Here is a 20,421-nt window from a genome sequence, read left to right on the forward strand (position 1 = left end):
TGCAAAGAAGTAAAAAGCTAACCTTTGCGAACAATATGGCTTCTCTCTCACTTACCAACTTTACATTTCCCTGTATGGCCCCGGAAGATGACTGGTTAGCCAGAGACGGGTAAGATTCCTCAAGGGAGGAACAACCTAAGACAGGCACAGTCGCAGGGGGGCCATCAGGTGAGAATTTGGGGATCAACAGAGGTGAGGCTCAGAACCTCACCCCCCCTGCTTTGAGAGAAATCTTCTGCATCCGTGGATGTCTTGCTGCCCTTGTCTAGCCTGGATTAATACTTAGTCCATAGGCACACACCTGATCATCTGATCATCTACATTTGCCTTCTTACAGCACTAAACTATGTTTTCTACCTTTATCTTGCATCTACCTACCACTTCAGCATTTTATTAAAAATAAAAATAATAATAATAATAGGAGAAATGTGGGATCAACATATAAATCAAGTACAAAAATCAAACAAATATTCATATTTGACCTGATTGTTTATAGGTCATAATGCATGATCAAAACCGAAAGTTTCTGTGATGAATGCCCTTGTACTGTTCACCATGTAAGAATTTATTCACTATGTAAGAATTCGTTCACCATGTAAGAACTTGTTCGTTATGCTTCAGAAGATTGGAGACTGACGAGAATTAGGCTTGAGATGGATTAATGATTGTACATTGAGCGTTGACCCCCCTATACTGAATTTTATTGTTGTTAACAACCATTTGATCAATAAATATGAGAGATGCCCTCTCAAAAAAAAAAAAAAAAGCCCTCCCAACTCAGCCCTTTCCCCTGTAAAAGAGCATTCCTCTTTTTTGTTCTCCTGACTTGCCTATGGTTTTGTAGTATCTTGCTTGCCCTGAATTGCAATTCTCTGCCATTCCTGAATAAACCTATTTTTTTCTGATAAAAAAAAAAAATGGGCAGAGAATCTGAACAGACATTTCTCCAAAGAAGAAATATAGATGGCTAACAGGCTAACAGGCACATGATAACATGCTCCACATCACTAATCATCAGGGAAATACAAATCAAAACCACAATAAGATATCACCTCCCACCAGTTCGAATGGTCACTATGCAAAAGACAATAAATAACAAAGGTGAAGATGTGGAGAAATGGGAACCCTCTTATACTGTTGGTGGGAATGTAAATTGGTGCAACTGCTATGGAAAGCAGTACAGAAATTCCTCAGACAATTAAAAATAGAAATACCATTCAATCCAGTAATTCTACTACTAGGAATTTACCCAAAGCAAATAAAATCCCTTATTCAAAAAGATATATGCACCTCTATGTTCATCTCCACATTATTTGCAATAGTCAAGATATGGAAGCAATCTAAGTGTCCACCAGTAAATGGAGATTTGGTATATATACACAATGGAATATTATTCAGCCATAAAAAGAAAAGAAATCCTACCATTTGCAACAACATGGAGGGATCTAGAGGGTATTGTGCTAAGTGAGAAAAGCTGGGCAGAGAAAGACAAATACCATATGATTTCACTTATTTGTGGGATATAAAAACAAAGCAAAACAGAAGAAACAAAACAGCAGTAGACTTGTAGACACTGAGAGGTAACTAGTGGTTAGCAAGGGAGAGGAGTTGGGATGGGTTCAGGCAGAGAGGGGGAATGGGATAATGGGATAAAAAATCTGCAATCACAATATAAGTTGATCACTGGGACTGTTGAATCACTGTGATGTACATTTGAAACCAACATAAAACTGTTTATTAACACTTTAATTTAAATAAGTAAGAATAACTTTCAAAGAAGAAAAGAGAAAGTTGCAGAACTCTCTTTAAAGATAGCAATAATTTGTCTATAGAATTTTAGGAAAACCTTCCTGCTACCCAAAACTAAATTAGAAATGCTAGATAAAATATGATACATACACTTTTAAACATTATAAGCACACACAAAAAATCACAGGAACCCTTAAGAAGCTAAAAATGAAAAACAGGCAGAGAAAGAGGGAAATTATAAAAACCATACCAAAATAGATTCTAAATACAGAAAGCAAAAATAGATACTATAAGAATAACTTGGTAAGTCCATCAGAACAAAATAGTTTAAAATTTCTAAGTTATTAACAGATCAAGCAGTCAAAAATGTGAATAACATTTGAGAAACGTAATCAACAATTAAGGAACACACATTCTTCCTCAAGATGGAATATTTATTAAAATTAACTATAATCTAGGCCATTAAGCAAATCTAACAAATCTCAAAAAACCTGCCATAGTTATGAAATTCTCTGACCATAATTCAATTAACAAAAAAGTAAAAATGTGAAAGCTCCTATTTTCAGAAACATTAAAAATAAACTTCTAAATAACATATAAGCCAAAGAAGAAATAATGAAAAGTTGAAATTATGTAAAAATGAATAATGAAAATATTACATATCCAAGGTTTTTATTGTAACCAAAGCAGTACTTTGAAAGTTGAAAAATAATTTTGCTAAGAGTCCAACCTAAACAGAATATACTCAAATAAATATACCAAAGAAAATATTGGAGGAAATAAAGATGCCATTAGCATACATAAATGACCAACAAAGCTACATAAATGACCAACAACGTCTAATAAAATTGACAAATCCCTGGCACTATTACTCAAGAAAAGAAATAGATAATAATAATATTAGGGGCAAATTAGCTGATATTTATGTGGAAAATAGTATCAGGTGCTCACTGATGGAATTTTTGTACCACTCCTTAGCAGCCTGAATGAAATATCCCACACCCTTCAGAAGAGGGGGATGGCTGAAAAATGAGGAGGATAAGGAGTAGGTTTTTTTAAAAAACAGAATCTTAGCTTTCAACAATGTTATAAAGATATGAATATGTGACTTAAGTTTTAGTCTTCAGATCTCTTCAGTGAGCTTTTAATTTTTTTAAACCATTCAGATAAATTTATCCATTTTAATTATTACATTGAAAGGACAAATTGCAACTACCTAGAGATTAGTAATTAAAAAGATATAGAAGATGATGACAACTATAAATAGAATATGGAAGAAATCAACAACCAAATGGACCAATAAGCATTATGGAAAGAGATTTAGTGTTAAAGTGCATGTGTGTGCCAAACACACACACACGCACACACAGACACACACACACACACACACACACACTACCCACCTGATCTAAAGTTTCTACTGCTAATTCTACCCAACAGTTCTAAGCTTATGCAAAATTCTTAAAAGAATAAAAAAAGGAAATTCATTTAATGATAGTAATGATACTAAAACATCCAATTCATTTAATGATACTAATACAATTAAGAAAAACAAAACAAGCACAAAACAGAAAAACTGCAAATTTTATTTACAAACACAGAACCAAAACTCCTAAAATATTAGCGAATTAAACCCCAAATCGGGCAAAGTATATTAAAACAATACATGAGGCTCAAGCTGGACTTAGCCCAAAACTATATGGATGATTTAACACTAGAAAAACTACTGATAAAGTTCTTCGCATTAAAAAATTAAAGGAGATGTCTGCTTCCAGACAAGATAAAGCAGATACACAGTCTTCTCACTACATATAACTAAAAACCCTGGCCACTGAACATAAAACAAACATAAGATTCTGAAGATGCAGAATAAAAGAGAGACGGGCTAGGTACCTTCCAAACCCAAAAAATGACACACTAGTACGTTCCCTTGCCTCATATATCCCAGACTGTGTACTGGACAAATCAGTAGCCAGAACAATAAGCTTGCTTCTCCTCTTGAGTTTTCTAAATTAAGTATGATGGTGAAAACAAAAGCTGTAATACTGTTTGATGTGGTTCTAAACATATACAGGGGAACTATTTAAAACAATTATAGGCATACCTCAGAGACATTGTGGGTTCAGTTCCAGACCACCACAATAAAGTGAATATCCCAATAAAGCAAGTCAAATGAATGTGGGGGGTTCCCAGTACATATAAAAGTTACGTTTACACTGTTATGTAGTCTATTATCTGTGCAATAGCATTATGTCTAGAAAAACAATGTACATGTCTTAATTAAAAAATACTTTATTGCTAAAAAGGGCTAACCATCATCTGAGCTTTCAGTGAGTTATAACCTTACTGGTGGAGCATCTTGCCTCAATGCTGAGGGCTGCTGATTGACCAGGGTGGTGGCTGATGGAAGGCTGGGGTGGCTGTGGCAATTTCTTAAAATAAGACAAAAATGAAGATGGCCACACTGGCTGACTCACTCTTTCACAAATGATTTCTCTATAGAATGAGATGCTGTTTGATAGCATTTTACCCACAGAACTTCTTTCAAAACTGGAGTCAATCCTTTCAAACCCTACCACCACTTTATCAACTAAGTTCATATCACCTTCTGAATCCTTTTGTTATTTCAACAATCTTAACAGCCTTTTCATCAGGAGTAGATTCCATCTCAAGAAACCACTATCTTTGCTCATTCATAAGAAGCAACTCCTTATCTGATCAAGTTTTATAAGATTACAGCAATTCAAGTATATCTTCAGGCTCCACTTCTAATTCTAGTTCTTCTGATATTTCTAGCACATCTGTAGTAACTTCCCCCTCTGAAGTCTTGAATCTCTCCAAGCTGTCCATGAGAGCAGGAACCAACTTCTTCCAAACTCCTGTTAATATTGAAATTTTGACCTCTTCTCATGAATCACAAATATCCGTAATGGCATCTAGAATGGTGAATCCTTTCTGGAATGTTTTCAATTGACTCTGCTCAGATCCATCAGAGGAATCACTCACTATCTATGGTACCTATAACCCTATAAAAGGTATTTCTTATATAATAAGATTTGAATGTCAAAATTACTCCTTGATCCATGGGCAGCAGAATGGATGTTGTGCTAGCAGGCATGCAAACAACATTTATCTGATTGTACAACTCCATCAGAGCTCTTGGGTGACCAGGTGCATTGGTTATCAATGCGTAGTCATATTTTGAAAGGAATCTTTTTTTCTGAGTAGTAAGTCTCAACAATGGGCTTAAAATATTCAATAAACCATGGTGTAAACAGATGTACAGTCATTCAGGCTTTGTTATTCCATTTATAGAACACAGGCAGAGTAGATTTAGCCTAATTCTTAAAGGCCTTAGAATTTTCAGAATGCTCTATAAGCACTGGCTTCAACTCAAAGTTGACCTCCACTGACACTGAGTGGGGAGTGGTCATTCCTGCTGGTTGGTAGTGGGAGTCCAGGCTTCCTGCATGGTCTCCACTGACAATGCATCAGGGTAGCTTTGTTACCACTGGATGACGACTAATGAAAAAAGTCTCCAATAAGCCTCTTTTGACACAACCTCACCTCTTGACACAAGAGGCCAAGTGGAGATAGGTAGAGATGTAAGTCCAGGCTCTTCATTGACATGGTGTAGGAGTAGGTGGGAGAGAAGGTTCACAACCAGCAAGGAGGGAAGAAGTCGCAAGTTTGTGGTTATCCTTCCCTGATACCAATCTGGTTGTGGTGTTGGAACACTTTGTTACAGATTCATGAGGGTGGAATTCTAGGTTTCCCATGTAGCCTTTCTGGCCAGGATAGGAGTGGTGCCACAGTTTTTCTGTGGCATTTGGCTAAACTAGAGCAGATACTGTCTAATAAAAGTTATCCATCTGCTAGGCTGTTCTATTCCTTGTCCTTTAGCTAGAGAGAACAGATCCTTTTAGGGACATTTTGTCTGTACCTGTTGATGTTTGCAGGCTACTAGCTTACCTACACTTGAATATGCAGGACAATCAAAAATTGAAGGAGACCACCACCATGTCATTTCTAAGGTCTCCAAGGCCCTAGACAGTCTTCCTTCTTCTCTTCACTTTTCAGAATCTTCTTGTGTTTGTTTCTATATAGAATATCCAGGGTTTCCTGTCATACTTAGTGGAAGAAATAGGGAAAAATATGTTTACTTCCTTTACTGGAAGCAGAAGTCCTCCTATTTTAATTTTTACAGTCACCTCATCCATCTCTAAAATAGGTGATGAAGGAAATAATACTGCATTTATATCTACCAAACTTGAGTATGAACAACTAATTTAGAGAACTACCTAAAACATAAAACAAGTGATAGTCCAGTTTTTAAAAAGTCTAAGGATTGACCTGACCTCAATTTCAATCTAAGCCACAGTGTCATGTGGAAATCAAAATGTCAATGTAATCTTAAATTCTAAATAACACAGATGTTAGCCTATCTGAGGCATTTTACCTAACTCTGAGTACCAAATTTTAAGAGCACTAACAAACCAGTGATAAACCAGAAGAGTAACTAAGATTGTGGTGTCTCCATAAGATTGAAGGAAATAGAGATACCTTACCTGGAAGAGAGAAGGAGACCTGAAGAGAAATGGTTATAGAACAGGAAATTTTTAGTATTTATTACGCTCCAAACTGACCAAAAAAAAGTCATAGAAAATGGATCAAAACACAATCAGTTACCTTGGCTTCCTGTACATAAGAATTTTCTAACAATCTGAACTGTGCAAAAATGACTGCTTTACTACCCTAAATGCCCTAATATCAGAAATATTAAAACAAACACAGTCTGTCCACCACTTAAAAATGTCATTCAGTGGATTGCCTTAGTAGGAGAGAGACTAGAGTAGTGATTTTTAGTCAGAGATTCATGGCGCCACGTGAGGGGTGCTGTGGAGGCACAGGGTGGGATGCAACTCCAGCAGAGCGAGTAAAATGCCCAATTTCCCCAATCTGCTTCAACAAGACATTCCACTTACAGATGCATCATCCATACTTGCTTTTATTAGGGGAGGAGAGGATGGGGTAGAGAAAAGGATTATGCTTTAAAATAAATTTTAAAAGTTCAAAAATTAATGAAGACCTGAACCAACGTCTCTTTTAATTCTATAATTTGTGATTCTTAGTTCTCAGTTATACTTCAGAAAAGTAAGATCATCATTTTATTAAGGGATAACTGCAAATAAGATTAATGTATGTGATTTTTAAAAGCTTCCTCTTCTTCAATAATGGCACTTTTGGAGTGAATCAAGTTGATAACTGTTTCAGCATTCCACATTACCTAAGTCAGGACAACCTACATTGTGTCTGGGGGTGAATTTTACGTTTCTCTGAAAAATTTAATATTTAAGCCAAATGCACTTTCATCTCAAAAATGAAAAGTAGCTGGAGAAAACTAAATCTTACAAACCCATTAAGTTACATATATTTTTAAATTTTACTTCTATAAAAACAAACATTGGAAAAATTAGTTGTTACATAACTAAATTTTAAGTGCACACAGCATACTATTAAAATAATTATGTAACTTCTCCAAAAGTAAAAGCAATTTGTTAAATATTACAACACTATAATAAAACAATATACAGAAGTCTGTAAGATACTTGACCCTTTAAAATAACTCATCTCAAATATTATGGATCATTTCATGATTCATGACTACTAATCACAGTGACCCAATGGTCAATGTACAGGAACGTTTGTAGAAAAGCATATTTTGAATTACTAATCTTAGCTAGTTTAAAAAATTAATGAAAATCTTATCATATCATCTTTCTTAATGTCTTGGTAATACTAGTCAAATTCTTAAACATCAAACAATTAGAGATTCTATTTTCAATAGAGTAGTTCATTGGCTTCTCAGAAATAACATTCGTTATTAAGTACAGTTAATCCTGGAGCAACATGGGTTTGAACTGCATGCGTTCACTTATATGTGGATTTTTTCGATTAATATATTGGAAAAATTTTCAGAGATTTGTGACAATATAAAAAAGCATTACCTCTTCCCTAACCTCTGCATTGCTCAAGGGTCAACTGTAAATCTAAAGGTCTATGATTTACATTTTGCTGAGGTATGAATCAGAAGAGGGCAAACTAGTATGCAGGAGAGAGGACTTTACATGGTAATGAGTCTGCCCAATCACTCAACATGAATGTCTCAATACAGCCTAATGTTTCTCTCGACAGTTGTCATGTATTTTGTGAGTGAATCATGCTAAATAGTACAATACTTAATCAAGGGAATTGAGGTCTTATAATAAAACAGTTGTGAACATTAAGGTACATTAAGGTCTACTGTATTACGTGTTTTTTTAGTCAAGTATTTTTTACTAATTTATATGTAAAACTTAAAAATATGATCATTACACAATGTAGTCACTCCAACATCTCAAAATGCTTATTTTTTGCTTTTGTAAACCCTGTTTTCTCATAAAAGATTACATATTAATGACATAAAATTTAGGAAATACAGTATAGCAAAAATTTACAAAAAAAACACTTAAAAGCAAAATAACCAGAGCAAGTAAAAGGAAAGTATCAGTGGTTTTTATGGACCACATTTCAGATTACAAAGGGCTGACTGAATTCAAAAAAGCACAGAACATAATTACCTTCAGATTAAATTTGAGACTCTTATTTATATTACCAAAGCAAATTAGTAATTTGAAACTATATCATTAAGACTGAAAGATAATAAACACTTAAGTGAAACCATCTGATGATCAAATTTCATTTAGGTAGACTAATGGCATTAAAATGATAAAGTTAGTATCTATTATTATAAAGATTTATGCTACATATTGGTTGATGTTTTCAGCTATATTTTATATATTTAAAATTATTTTATAATTCTGAGAGAACACAGCTCCATATCTTACCTTTTAAATTTTAAGAGATCTCTTTCTGATGTAAATATTTTCTGATTTTAAGAAAACCAAAGTTGATCATCTTTTTTATATACCTCTTTTTTAACTAGTTCCTGCAGAAAAATTTTCAGATTTCAAAGCTTAATGAAGCAGAAACTAAGCAAACAAACTTAATACCTGGATGCTTCCTTATAAATTGATTGAAATACCATCTAGTAACCTTTGAAGATGGGCTATGTTTCAACATTTTATTTTAATTACTTACGGAAAGTTTGCTTCTTTTATGTGGCAATTAATATAACTCAGTATTTTAATGGGTCCCAGAAATAGGTATAAAGAATAGAGATTATTTTCCAGACACAAAGGACAGGCCAAAAGATTAGGCATTCTAAAATCAGTTTCTGTTTTTCTTAAGATACGGCATGGTTGCCATTGAAATCATACTAGATTGTACAGTTCTAAAATTTCAATCTATTAAAAAGAGAGCTGTTAGGAGAATAAAACATTCGTTTATTACCTTTTAGCCGGTGACTTAGAATCTGTTCCAAAATAGCTGCAAAATTGTTAAATTCAGGAGAAGAATCATCAATTGTCTCAAAGCAGGACCGATCAATCAGGGTCTTCACAGAAAACCTATGAAAAAAGGGGAATTATTACTTTTAAGCTGAGTTGATTCACCTGAGTAGGAAAATGGGAGGAAAGCAGTTCAGAAATATTTTATAAGATTATATATTCTGAAAACTCCATTTATTCAACTTCACTCAGGTAAATAGAGAATTTTACAGAAATACCAGGCTTTTCACTTCTATACTTATTATCTATTGACCACACTGTGACTTAGGAATAAGTTCAGTCTTCACAGCCATTAAAATCAGAATTTAAAAAAAAATGACTTAATTACTAACTCTAATATACTCAAAAGCCATACTACTTGTAAGAAATATGAGTGTCAGACCCAAATGCTTTGAAGAGTTTTACAGCACAAAACTGAATAAAATAGTTGTGTGTATTTATGAAGTATAGACCCAAAGTTTTTATGAGCTATAAATAGGTAAACTTATAAATCTGTTAAGTGTCTATATTTTTCCTTCTTATCAGAATGTCCTTAATCTCTATTTTTGACTGCAAAAATCAATGTGTTTTCCAAGATAGCTCAAGTACCATCTCTTCAATGAAGAACTGCCCTAGATATATCTAGCATATGGGTTGAACACTAAATGAGACACAGTAAAAGACTTGATTATTGAACAAGAAGAGCAGTCAATAGAAAATATATAATGTGAAGCAGAGAGAGAGAAAAAGAATAGAAAATACAGAAAAGCATGGAAGTCAAGTGGGGTCTGGCAAAGTTTAACATACATGTAATTGGAGTTTAAGAAGATAATAGCCGAGTTTTACCAAAACTAGCAGAACAGCAATGGGAAGTATAAATATGTGGGTAAATAAAAATTTGTATTGCCTGAATATCAAGGATTAAATACAATAATGATCTAGCAGAACTTACAATATACATATATAATTATAGAATATATGTATTATGTATATATTTAAAAGGTATATCTTAGGATGATGGTTCTAACATCACTGAAGAAGCAGTAAAAGTTAGATTTGCATTAGACAATAATAAATGAACAGTAACTACCAAAAAACTGGAAACCAAATACACACACACATACATACATACACAGAAAAAGAATACATAACTAACAAGTTCATGGAGAGGAAAAGTGGAATAGAGAAATAAATGGAATAAAAAATACTTTATTGATACAAAGAAAAGAATAGAGAAAAAAGTGAACATAAAACAAATAATAAAATGGTAGCTATAAACCCAAATATAATAACATTAAATATAAATGGGCTAAATACACTAAAGACTACATAAAATGTAAAATTCAATTTTATCCTGCCTGCAAGAGATACTTTACATTTAAGGGCTCATAAAGATTGAAAGCTAAGGATGGAAAAAAGACATCATTAACTATAAGAAAGCTGTTTTAACTATATTAAAAGTAGACTTTAAAGCAGTAATGGTATTAGAGTTAAAGAAAGACATTGCATGATGACAGAGAAAATACAACCTCTAGGAAGAAGTCACAATTCTAAATCTGCACACATCTAGTAATAAACCAATAAAACATTTACAGCAAAAAATGACAGGACTAAAATAAATAGTCAAATCTACACTCAGAGACTTTAACATGTCTCTTTCAATGCCAGATAGACTAAGCATACAAAAAAACTACTAAGATACAGAAGATGAGTAACACAATTAACGTACATGGATCTAACTATCATAGACAGAATATGCAATCAACAATGACAGATTTATATTCTTCTCAAATACACATAAAAATTTTCAAGCATAAAATATCAAAAGTTTAAAATCTTTCAGAATATATTCTCTGTATAGTGGAGTTAAGTTAGAAATCAATAATTAAAAGTAACTAGAAAATCCTCAACTGCTTAAATATTAAGTAATACATTTAATCCATGAGTCAAAGAATAAATTCCTATGGAAATTAGAAAACATTTGAAACTAATAATAATGAAGATACATCTAAAATCTTATGAGCTGGAGGATTTTGGGAAAAGACTGGTAGTGTAAGAAGCAAGGCAGATATCTCCTCCCAATATCACATAAAACACGAAAATACAGGAAATACAACTAAACCTGAAAATGCCCTGAAGACCGCAGAACAGACTGCCTACATCTGGGGGAGAAAAGAAGACCTCACAGAAAAGGATAAAGTGGCAAAGCCATAATCCTAGGGATCCAAGCCCTCCCCCAACCCCAGCCCACAGGTGGGAAGAAGAGGAGCAGAGCAGGGAGGGAGCAGAAGCCCAAGACCACTGATATGCTCCTGGAGATCTGCTCAGGGAATACAAACCCACATTACTTGATATCCTGGAGATTAATGGGGTTGTAAAGCAATGACAGGCAGAACACTCAGAGAAGCTGAGATTCCAGCCATTTGTGGAGAACAGGTGAACACAACCGGCCCCTCTGGGACAAAAGAAAAGCAAGCAGTTTGAAGGATCTCCTAGCAGAGAGAGGGGCACTTGGGGGGCAAAGATTACACAGAGCTCTCTGCTCAGAAGAAAGGGTAGGGTTACAACATCTTCCCAGCCCACTCAGACCAGCAGGTTTGGAACTCTCAGGAGCTTCAGATGCTCCATCCCACTAGCTAGCAATGCAGCCCCGAAGCTCCCCCCGTAATACACAGCCTGCCACTCCTTCCTCCTGGTAGGTACCAGTCCTGCTTGCCTGCAACCCCTGCCATTGCAGCAGGCCTGCCAGGGGTGGCCCCACTCATGATAACTCCAGCGCGCAGCACTAAGGCTCCTCCCTGTGCACATGGCCCACTTGACCTGGCAGCAGAGGTGGGCGTTAGAGCCAGGAAGGCAGAAGCCCCTCCCAGCCGAACTCTTTCCTTCCGGCAGGCACTGGTGCTTCTCGCCAGCAGCCCCCACCATTGCAGCAGGCTGGAGGGAGGGCGGCTCCACCCATGGCAGCTCCAGCAGCACAGCCCTGAGTATTCTCCCTACTCTTGTGATTAGCTGACAGCTCACACAGTCCACCTGAAATCAGATCACTAGGAGCAAGACAGACAGGTGCCACACCCACTGCATACCAACAGATGGGGCTCCCACACAGAAGTTGAACTTCTGGGCACTAGAGGGCACCTCCTACACAAAACTATTATTACACAGGGAACACTAAAAAAAAGAAGTGGCAGAGGTATTTGGTCCAAACAAAACTATAAGAAAAAAACTCCAGAAAGAGGGCTTGGTGAAATTGAAATCACCAATCTTCTTGATAAAGATTTCAAAATAAAAGTCATATAAACATGCACATGGATATACAGAAAAGTATACAGATCTCAGGGAGAACTTCAGCAAAGAGACAGAAATCCTGAGAAAGAGCAACTCAGAGCTGAAGCATACAGTGTCTGAAATGAAACATAAAATGGAGGAATTTAAAAGTAGATTAGATGATGTAGAGGAGACAGTAAATGAAATAGAAACTAAAGAACAGGAAAATAAAGCAGCTGAGGAACAGAGAAAAAAGAATCTCTAGGAATGAAAGAATAAGAGAGCTATATGACCAATCCAAATGGAACAATATTTGCATTATAGGGGTACCAGAAGAAGAAGAGAAAGACAAAGGGATAGAAAGTCTGTTTGAGGAAATTATTATTGAAAACTTCTCAAATCCAGGAATGAAACAGTCAGGTCATGGTACCCTAAAGATCACCCAACAAAGGGAACCCCAGGAAGACAACACCAAGACATATAATAATTAAAAGTGCAACGATAAAGGACAAAGAGAAAGTATTGAAAGCAGCAAGAGAGAGAAAAAAGATTACATACAAAGGAAAACCCATCAGGCTATCAGCAGACTTCTCAGCAGAAACTCTACAGGCCAGAAGAAAGTGGCATGATGTATTTAATGTAATGAAACAGAAGGGCCACCAACCAGGAATATTCTACCCAGCAAGACTATCATTTAAATTTGAAGCAGGGATTAAACAATTCCCAGATAAGCAAAAGTTGAGGTGAATAAACCATCCTTACAGGATATGATAAAGGAACTGCTCTGGACAGACATGCTCCTAAGGCTAAACCGCTTTCACCAGAAAAAATAAACCAACAGTCAAGGTAGTAGACCAATTCATTTCTAAGCAAATATGATATTAAACCAACTACTCACAAAGTTAGTCAAAGGATACACAAACAGTACAGAATATGACACCTAATATATAAAGTGTGGAGGAGGAAGATGATGACAATGAGGGGAGGGGAAAAAAAAGTACCTTTAGATTGTGTTTGAAATATAGCAATCATAGATTTAAGATAGACTGTTAGACAGTAAGGAAGCTATCCTTGAACCTTTGGTAACCACAAATCTAAAGCTTGCAATGGCAATACGTACATATCTGTCAATAACTACCTTAAATGTAAATGAACTAAATGCACCAATCAAAAGACACAGTGGAAGAATGGATAAAAAAACAAGATCCATCTATATGCTGCCTACAAGAGACATTGCAAACCCATAGACATACACAGAATAAAAGTGAAGGAATGGAAAGAGATATTTCATGCAAATAATAGGGAGAAAAAAGCAGGAGTAGCAGTAATTGTATCAGATCAAATAGACTTCCAAACAAAGAAAGTAAAAAGAGACAAAGAAGGATATAAATATCTATGCATCCATCATAGAAGCACATTAATATGTGAAACAAATACTAACAGAATTAAAGGGGGGAAAGAGAATGCAAAGCATTCATTTCAGTAGACTTTAACACACCACTCACACCAACAGATAGATCAGCCTGACAGAAAATAAGTAAACAGAGGTGCTGAACAATACATTAGATCAGATGGTCCTAACAGACATCTACAGAACACCCCACCCAAAAGCAGCAGGATACACATTCTTGTTAAGTGTACATGGAATGTTTTCCAAAATAGATCACATATTAAACCACAAAAAGAGCCTCAGTAAATTCAGAAAGATTGAAATTGTGCCAACCAGCTTCTCAGACCACAAAGGTATGAAACTAGAAATAAATTATGGAAAGAAAACAAAAAAGCCTACAAATACATGGAGGCTTAACAACATGTGCCTAAATAATCAGTGGATCAATGACTGAATAAAAACAGAGATCAAGCAATACACGGAGACAAATGAAAACAACTCAACACTCCAAAACCTGTGGGATGTACCGAAGGCAGTTCTAAGAGGAAAGATTATAGCAATACAGGGATACAGGGTTACCTCAAGAAAAAAGAACAATCCTAAATGAAAAGTCTAAACTCACAATGAATGAAACTAGAAAAAGAAAAACAAATGAGGCCCAAAGTCAGAAGGAGGGACATAATAAAGATCAGATTAGAAATAAATAAAATTGAGAAGAATAAAATAATTGAAAGGATCAATGAAACCAGGAGCTGTTTGTTCAAGAAAATAAACAAAACAGATAAACCCTTAGTCATACTTAACCAAGAAAAAAAGAGTGTACACACATAAACAGAATCAGAAATGAGAAAGGAAAAATCACTACGGACACCACAGAAATACAAAGAATTATTTGAGAATACAATGAAAAATTATATGCTAACAAATTGGATAATCTAGGAGAAATGGACAACTTTCTAGAAAAATATAACCTTCCAAGACTGACCCAGGAAGAAAGAGAAAATCTGAAGAGACCAATTACCAGCAATGAAATTGAATTGGTAGTCAAACAACTACATAAGAACAAAACTCCTGGACCAGATGGCTTCACTGCTGAATTTTATCAAACATTTAGAGAAGACCCAATACCCATCCTCCTTAAAGTTTTTCAAAAAGCAGAAGAGGAGGGAATACTTCCAAACTCATTCTATAAGGTCAGCATCACTCTAATACCAAAACCAGATGAAGACACCACAAAAAAAGAAAATTATAGACAAATATCCCTGATGAACATAGATGAAGAAATAATCAACAAAATATTGGCAAATCAAATTCAAAAATACATCAAAAAGATCATCTATCATGACCCAGTGGGATTTATTCCAGGGATGCAAGGATGGTAAAATACTTAAAAATCAATTAATATCATACTCCACATCAGCAAAAAGGACAAAAATAAATACTACTTTAATAAAAAAAAAAACAGAAAAAATCTTATGAGCTATCCCAAGGCAGTATCAAACAAGGTAATGTGTAGCCAAAAAATGCATATTTAAGAAAAGAGAAAAAAGATGGAAAACAATCATCTAAATTCTCATTCAAGAAAGAAAAAACAGAAACTTAAAATCAGTGAGTTAAGAAATAAATTTAAAAAAAATAAAAACAGAAGACAGAAAAATTGACTATGTCAAAAGTCGGTTTTTGAAAATATTAATAAAATTCATAAACTCCTAGCAAGAAAAAAAATGGGAAGAGGAGACTAGCAGTATCAGGAGGGAAAAATGGAAAATTACTACAGATTTTTAAACAAATAAATAGACATAAATACCTTTAAATAAAAATATTAAGACAATATTTTTTAAAACTTTAAGAATAAATCTGATCATATCCACAAAATGGGTTTATTTACTGAATAAGTGAGACTGATAAAAGATGAAACAGGAAATTTGAGTCTTGCAGTGTTTATTAAATAAATTGAATCTGTTACTAAAAGACTTCCCACAAAGACAATTTGTGGTTCAGATTTAGTCCCTGGTGAATCCTCCCAGAAGTTTAAGAAAGAAATATTAATTTTACACAGATTCTCTACAAAACAGGATTTTTTTTTTTAAATTCCCAACTTGTCTTACAAGGTCAAAAAAGCTTAATGATAAAACGAATCAAAAACACCTTAAGAAAGAACAATTACAGACCAATCTCTTCTGTGAATATGCAAAAATCCCAAATAGAACATTAACTCATTGAATGCAAAGATATGTAGAAAAGATAATACAGAACAATTGAATGTTTTTATTCCAGAGAGGTTTATCAATCAATACAGTTTACTATAGAAACAGGAAAAAAAGGGAAATTATGTTTATCTCTACAGACAAAAAAGCATTTGATAATACAGTGTTCAGTATCCACTTATGATAAAAATTCTCAGCAATCTAGAAGTAGAACTTAAAATATCCCAGTTAATGGTAAAAATTTTAATGCCTTCTGCAATACAGTGGTCCTAGTCAGTGCAGTAAGACAAGAAAAAAAAGGCATGACAAAAAAGAAACAAAGCAAGCAGATGATATGACTATATACTGAGAGAGTTTTAAGAACTGCAGAAAATCTATGAGAATTTAAAAAATAAATCTGGTAAGATTACTAGATTACAAAACAAATACTTTGAAAGGTCAATTTTATGTCTATATATCAGAAAAAAATTAAAATTTTAAGATGTGAAATAATATAAAAAATATCAAATATGGAAGAATAAGTTTAAAAATATGTGTAATATTTATATATTCAAAACTACAAACTTTTTTGAGAAAAATTTCAGAATAAATACATGGAGTGGTTTGCTCATGGATTGCATGTAAATCTTAATAGCGTAAAAACGACAGTTTTCCCAAAACTGATTTATACATTTGACTCAATCTTAATTAAAATCTAAGCAGATTTTTTAAATGGAAATTGACAAGCTGATTCTAAAATTTAGTATGCAAGCCCATGAACAGCCAAGCCAAGCTTGAACAATAAGGCTAGAAAACTTACTTTACCAAACATCAAGACATATTATAAAGTAATAGTTATAAGCCAGTATATTAGTTCAAGGACAGACAAGTAGGCTAATGGAACAGAATAGAGTCCAGAAATGACAAAAAAATGATCCAGTCACCTGAATTATGATAAATATAACACTTGAGTATAGTGGGGAAGCATGGTCTTTTTAATAAATGGTACTAGGTGAACTGATCTCTCAAAGAAAATATTTAATCTTGACTCCTATAGTTCACAATGTAAACAAATATAAACTACAGAATTGTTGATATAATGTAAAAGTAGTAAAACAATAAAGCTTTCAGAGGAAAATACTACTTTGAGTGGGCTGATTTCTTAAGCAGGTCACAGTAAATATCAACCATGAAGGGAAATTAATGGGCTACTGTACAATTAAGAACTTCTATTCATCAGAACACACTATACAAAGAATGAAAAAAATCAAGCCACCAAATGGGAGAAGGTATTTGTACTACATATATCCAGCAAAAGACTTGCATACATAATGTACAAAGAACTACACATCAAGCAAATGAAAATCCCATTTTATAAGTGACTTGAACTGGTATTTCACAAAAGAGCATTTCTAAATGACTAACAGACTTATGGAAAGATGCTTAACTTCATCAGACATTAGGAGAATACAAATTAAAACCACACATATGACACCTCAACAAACACAGTGGAGTGGCTGAAACAGAAAAGTTTCAAGTATTAGTGATGATGTAGAGCAACTGGAACTCTAACACATTGCTCACTAGTTCATAAATTGGTACCATTCTTTTGGAAAACTGTTGTATTTACCAAAGCTGGACATATGCATGCCACATGACCCAGCAATTCCACTCCTAGCTATACACCTGACAAAAGTATGTAAATGTATTCACCAAAATACATATTCATGATTATTCAACTAGTAATAGTCAAAAAGTAGAAACAAATGTCCAACAGGCAGAAAGGATAAACTGTGCTGTATTCATAGGATGGAGTAAGACAAAGCAATGAAAATGAACTACAGTTAAGAGCAACAGAAAGGATGAATATCACAAACATAATGTTGAGCAAAATAAGCTAAATACAAAAGGGCATGTAATATGATATTTCATTCATTTAAAATTAAAATAAAAGCAACACTAAACCCTGATGTTTTGGTCCAGGAGAGTAGTTATCCTTAAAGGGAGTAGTTTCTGGACTAGAAGAGGAGTCTGGGGATTTGACTAATCTTTTTTTTTTCCCCCTTTTATTACAGCCACAGGACTTTCTTATCTTTAAACTGGAAGTTTGTACCTTTTAATCACCTTCCCTCATTGACCCATCATCCCCTACCCGCATTCCATCCCAGTCTCCTGGAACCAGCAATCTGTTTTCTGTATCTATGAGGGCATGTTGTTTTTAGATTTCACATACAAGTGAGATCATACAGTATTTGTCTTTTTCTGACTGACTTATTCATTTAGCGTAATATCCTCAAGGCCTACTCATGTTGTCACTAATGGCATGATTTCCTCCTCTTTTACAGCTGGATAATATTCCATTGTATCTATATACTGCATGTTCTTTATCCATTCATCCTTTAATGAACACTTCAGTTGTTTCCATGTTATGAATGAACATGGGGGATAGGTTTCTTTTCAAGACAGTGATTTTGTTTTCTCTGGGTAATGTTCTTTTTTTTTTCTTTTTGGCCTGGGTGATAGTTACAATGCTGTGTCCTCTTCCCCAAAATTTCACTGAGCTGTACACTTATGCTGTGTGCACTGTTCTGTATGCGTAAGTCAATAAAAATTATATGAAAAATGCAGGAGCAAAGTAGAGCTAAGAATAAGGCTAAATGCACTAATTACTCTGATATTCTACATAGGTATCTGTTGGCTACAGATTTAACACTAAAATTTCTAAAGCTGTCTGAGAAAAAGAGAAGTTGTCACTTCCACATTCATTGTGTCCAGTAGATATAAATTAATCAACTGCCTAGAAACAATTCTTGGCACAAAAATAAGACAGATATTTCTCAAAAAATCTTCTCAAAAAGATGACTTTTTGACATAATAATGCTCTTCACAACTTCAAGAAGTCCCTCTCTGATCGCTTCTTCTGATGACCTTCAGTGCAGGCTGATGGAATCGTACCAATGTTCAATTAGGTAAGAACAACTGGAAAAAGGAGAGTGCAAAGCATTGCTATCTACATACCCAGCTGTTTTCTGATGATTTGGACTGACTCAGAAATTTATTTTATTAACCTGTAAGACTGAATACAAAAGTGGCTAGGACTCACAGCTGAGAAGATGATCATCCTACATCCATTGCGAACATCTACAAGAACTCTAGGAATCCTTGGAAATGATACTGAACCTGCTCCAAAGCAATGTAACTAATGTCACTATAGCCAACAGGAACAGTCTCATGAGGCATACAAAAGCAAATAGTAACAAGAAAAGTAATTCACTGAATATATGGCTATTTAAAGGGTTACACTGCCAATAATATTCAATAACATTTTGCATGTCTGCATTTTACCCACCAAGTTCAAGCACAGGAATACACATTTTTTCCTGATTACTTGGCAACCAGAATGTTAAGTTCAAAGTGTTAAAGTCTTCTCACTTAACTCAGGCCTGCAGGTACCTCTTTTTTAAATACATGATAAATTTATTTATCTGCTTTCCTAGTTCACAACTAATTATAATGAACAAGTCAGGAGAGGAAGCACAAAGAAAAAAGCTACTAGAAACAGGCAAATTGTAAGAAATAACAGCTAACTTGGTAGGAAGAGACAGCAGAATGCAAAAGCAGACAAAGAACTCCAAACACACAACCTTCTGGGGCCATGCAACAGAAAGCTCTATGTATCTCAAGAGCCAACAAGGGCAGCCACTGCACAGAGCATATTCAAGATCCACAGTAACGTCATCAATAAGGATGTTATGCTAGGAGAGTCTTTTTAAAGAATGTAGGAAAATATGTGATTCATTTTTAAAGCAATTCATCAAAAAAATGTTTTAAATATGATTATTGTGGTTTAAATATGAACACTTAAATTATAAGTTTCAGTTATACACAAGATCACACTCCACAATAAATTTCAAATAAAGCACTACAGTTGATGGGAGAGTTTTAAACAACTCAAACAATAGTTGCATGGAAAATATGACCATCACATTCCCTGACTACACTGGAAAAATGATGCGCTGTTATTGAAATAATATTCGAGTTATGAAATAATATCTTGATCCTATAGAAATCTACAAATAACTATGTACATCTTATCAGAAGTACTTTTTGAAACTCATCATTTGTTTCTACTCATCACACTATCTCCTTCAATTACTCTTGTTAATCCTTTCTGTGCACAAGACAGGCAAAATCATAACTGTGAAGAGTTTCTCTTAAAGCACTGATTTAAGTTAAACGTCATTTTTAAATTTATGCATGTTTTAATATTAATGTATATTTGAACAATCTTCTCATAAAGCAATGTTAACCCATAAAAAAGGAATTTAGATTTTAATTATCTTTTAACAGAACTAAAATCAAAGGAATATGTAAACTTTTCAATAAACCATGAAGTTTAAAAATG

The 20,421-nt window shown here is 34.2% G+C and overlaps 2 protein-coding genes across 6 annotated transcripts in view; one reads left to right on the top strand and one right to left on the bottom strand.

Annotated features, from left to right (window-relative positions):
• RUNDC3B (RUN domain containing 3B) overlaps positions 1–20,421 on the bottom strand; it is a 180,677-nt gene that overhangs the window by 156,114 nt on the left and 4,142 nt on the right. For all 5 annotated transcript variants that reach the window (XM_036990695.2, XM_036990696.2, XM_036990694.2 and 2 more), the window contains exon 2: positions 9,142–9,257. In XM_036990695.2, the coding sequence (XP_036846590.1) occupies positions 9,142–9,257 (116 nt within the window). The remainder of the gene's footprint in view (positions 1–9,141; positions 9,258–20,421) is intronic.
• ABCB1 (ATP binding cassette subfamily B member 1) overlaps positions 1–20,421 on the top strand; it is a 232,398-nt gene that overhangs the window by 60,115 nt on the left and 151,862 nt on the right. The gene's annotated exons all lie outside the window — the stretch shown is intronic.

The sequence above is a fragment of the Manis javanica genome, chromosome 6 (genome assembly GCF_040802235.1).
Source record: "Manis javanica isolate MJ-LG chromosome 6, MJ_LKY, whole genome shotgun sequence".
NCBI classification, from domain to species: domain Eukaryota; kingdom Metazoa; phylum Chordata; class Mammalia; order Pholidota; family Manidae; genus Manis; species Manis javanica.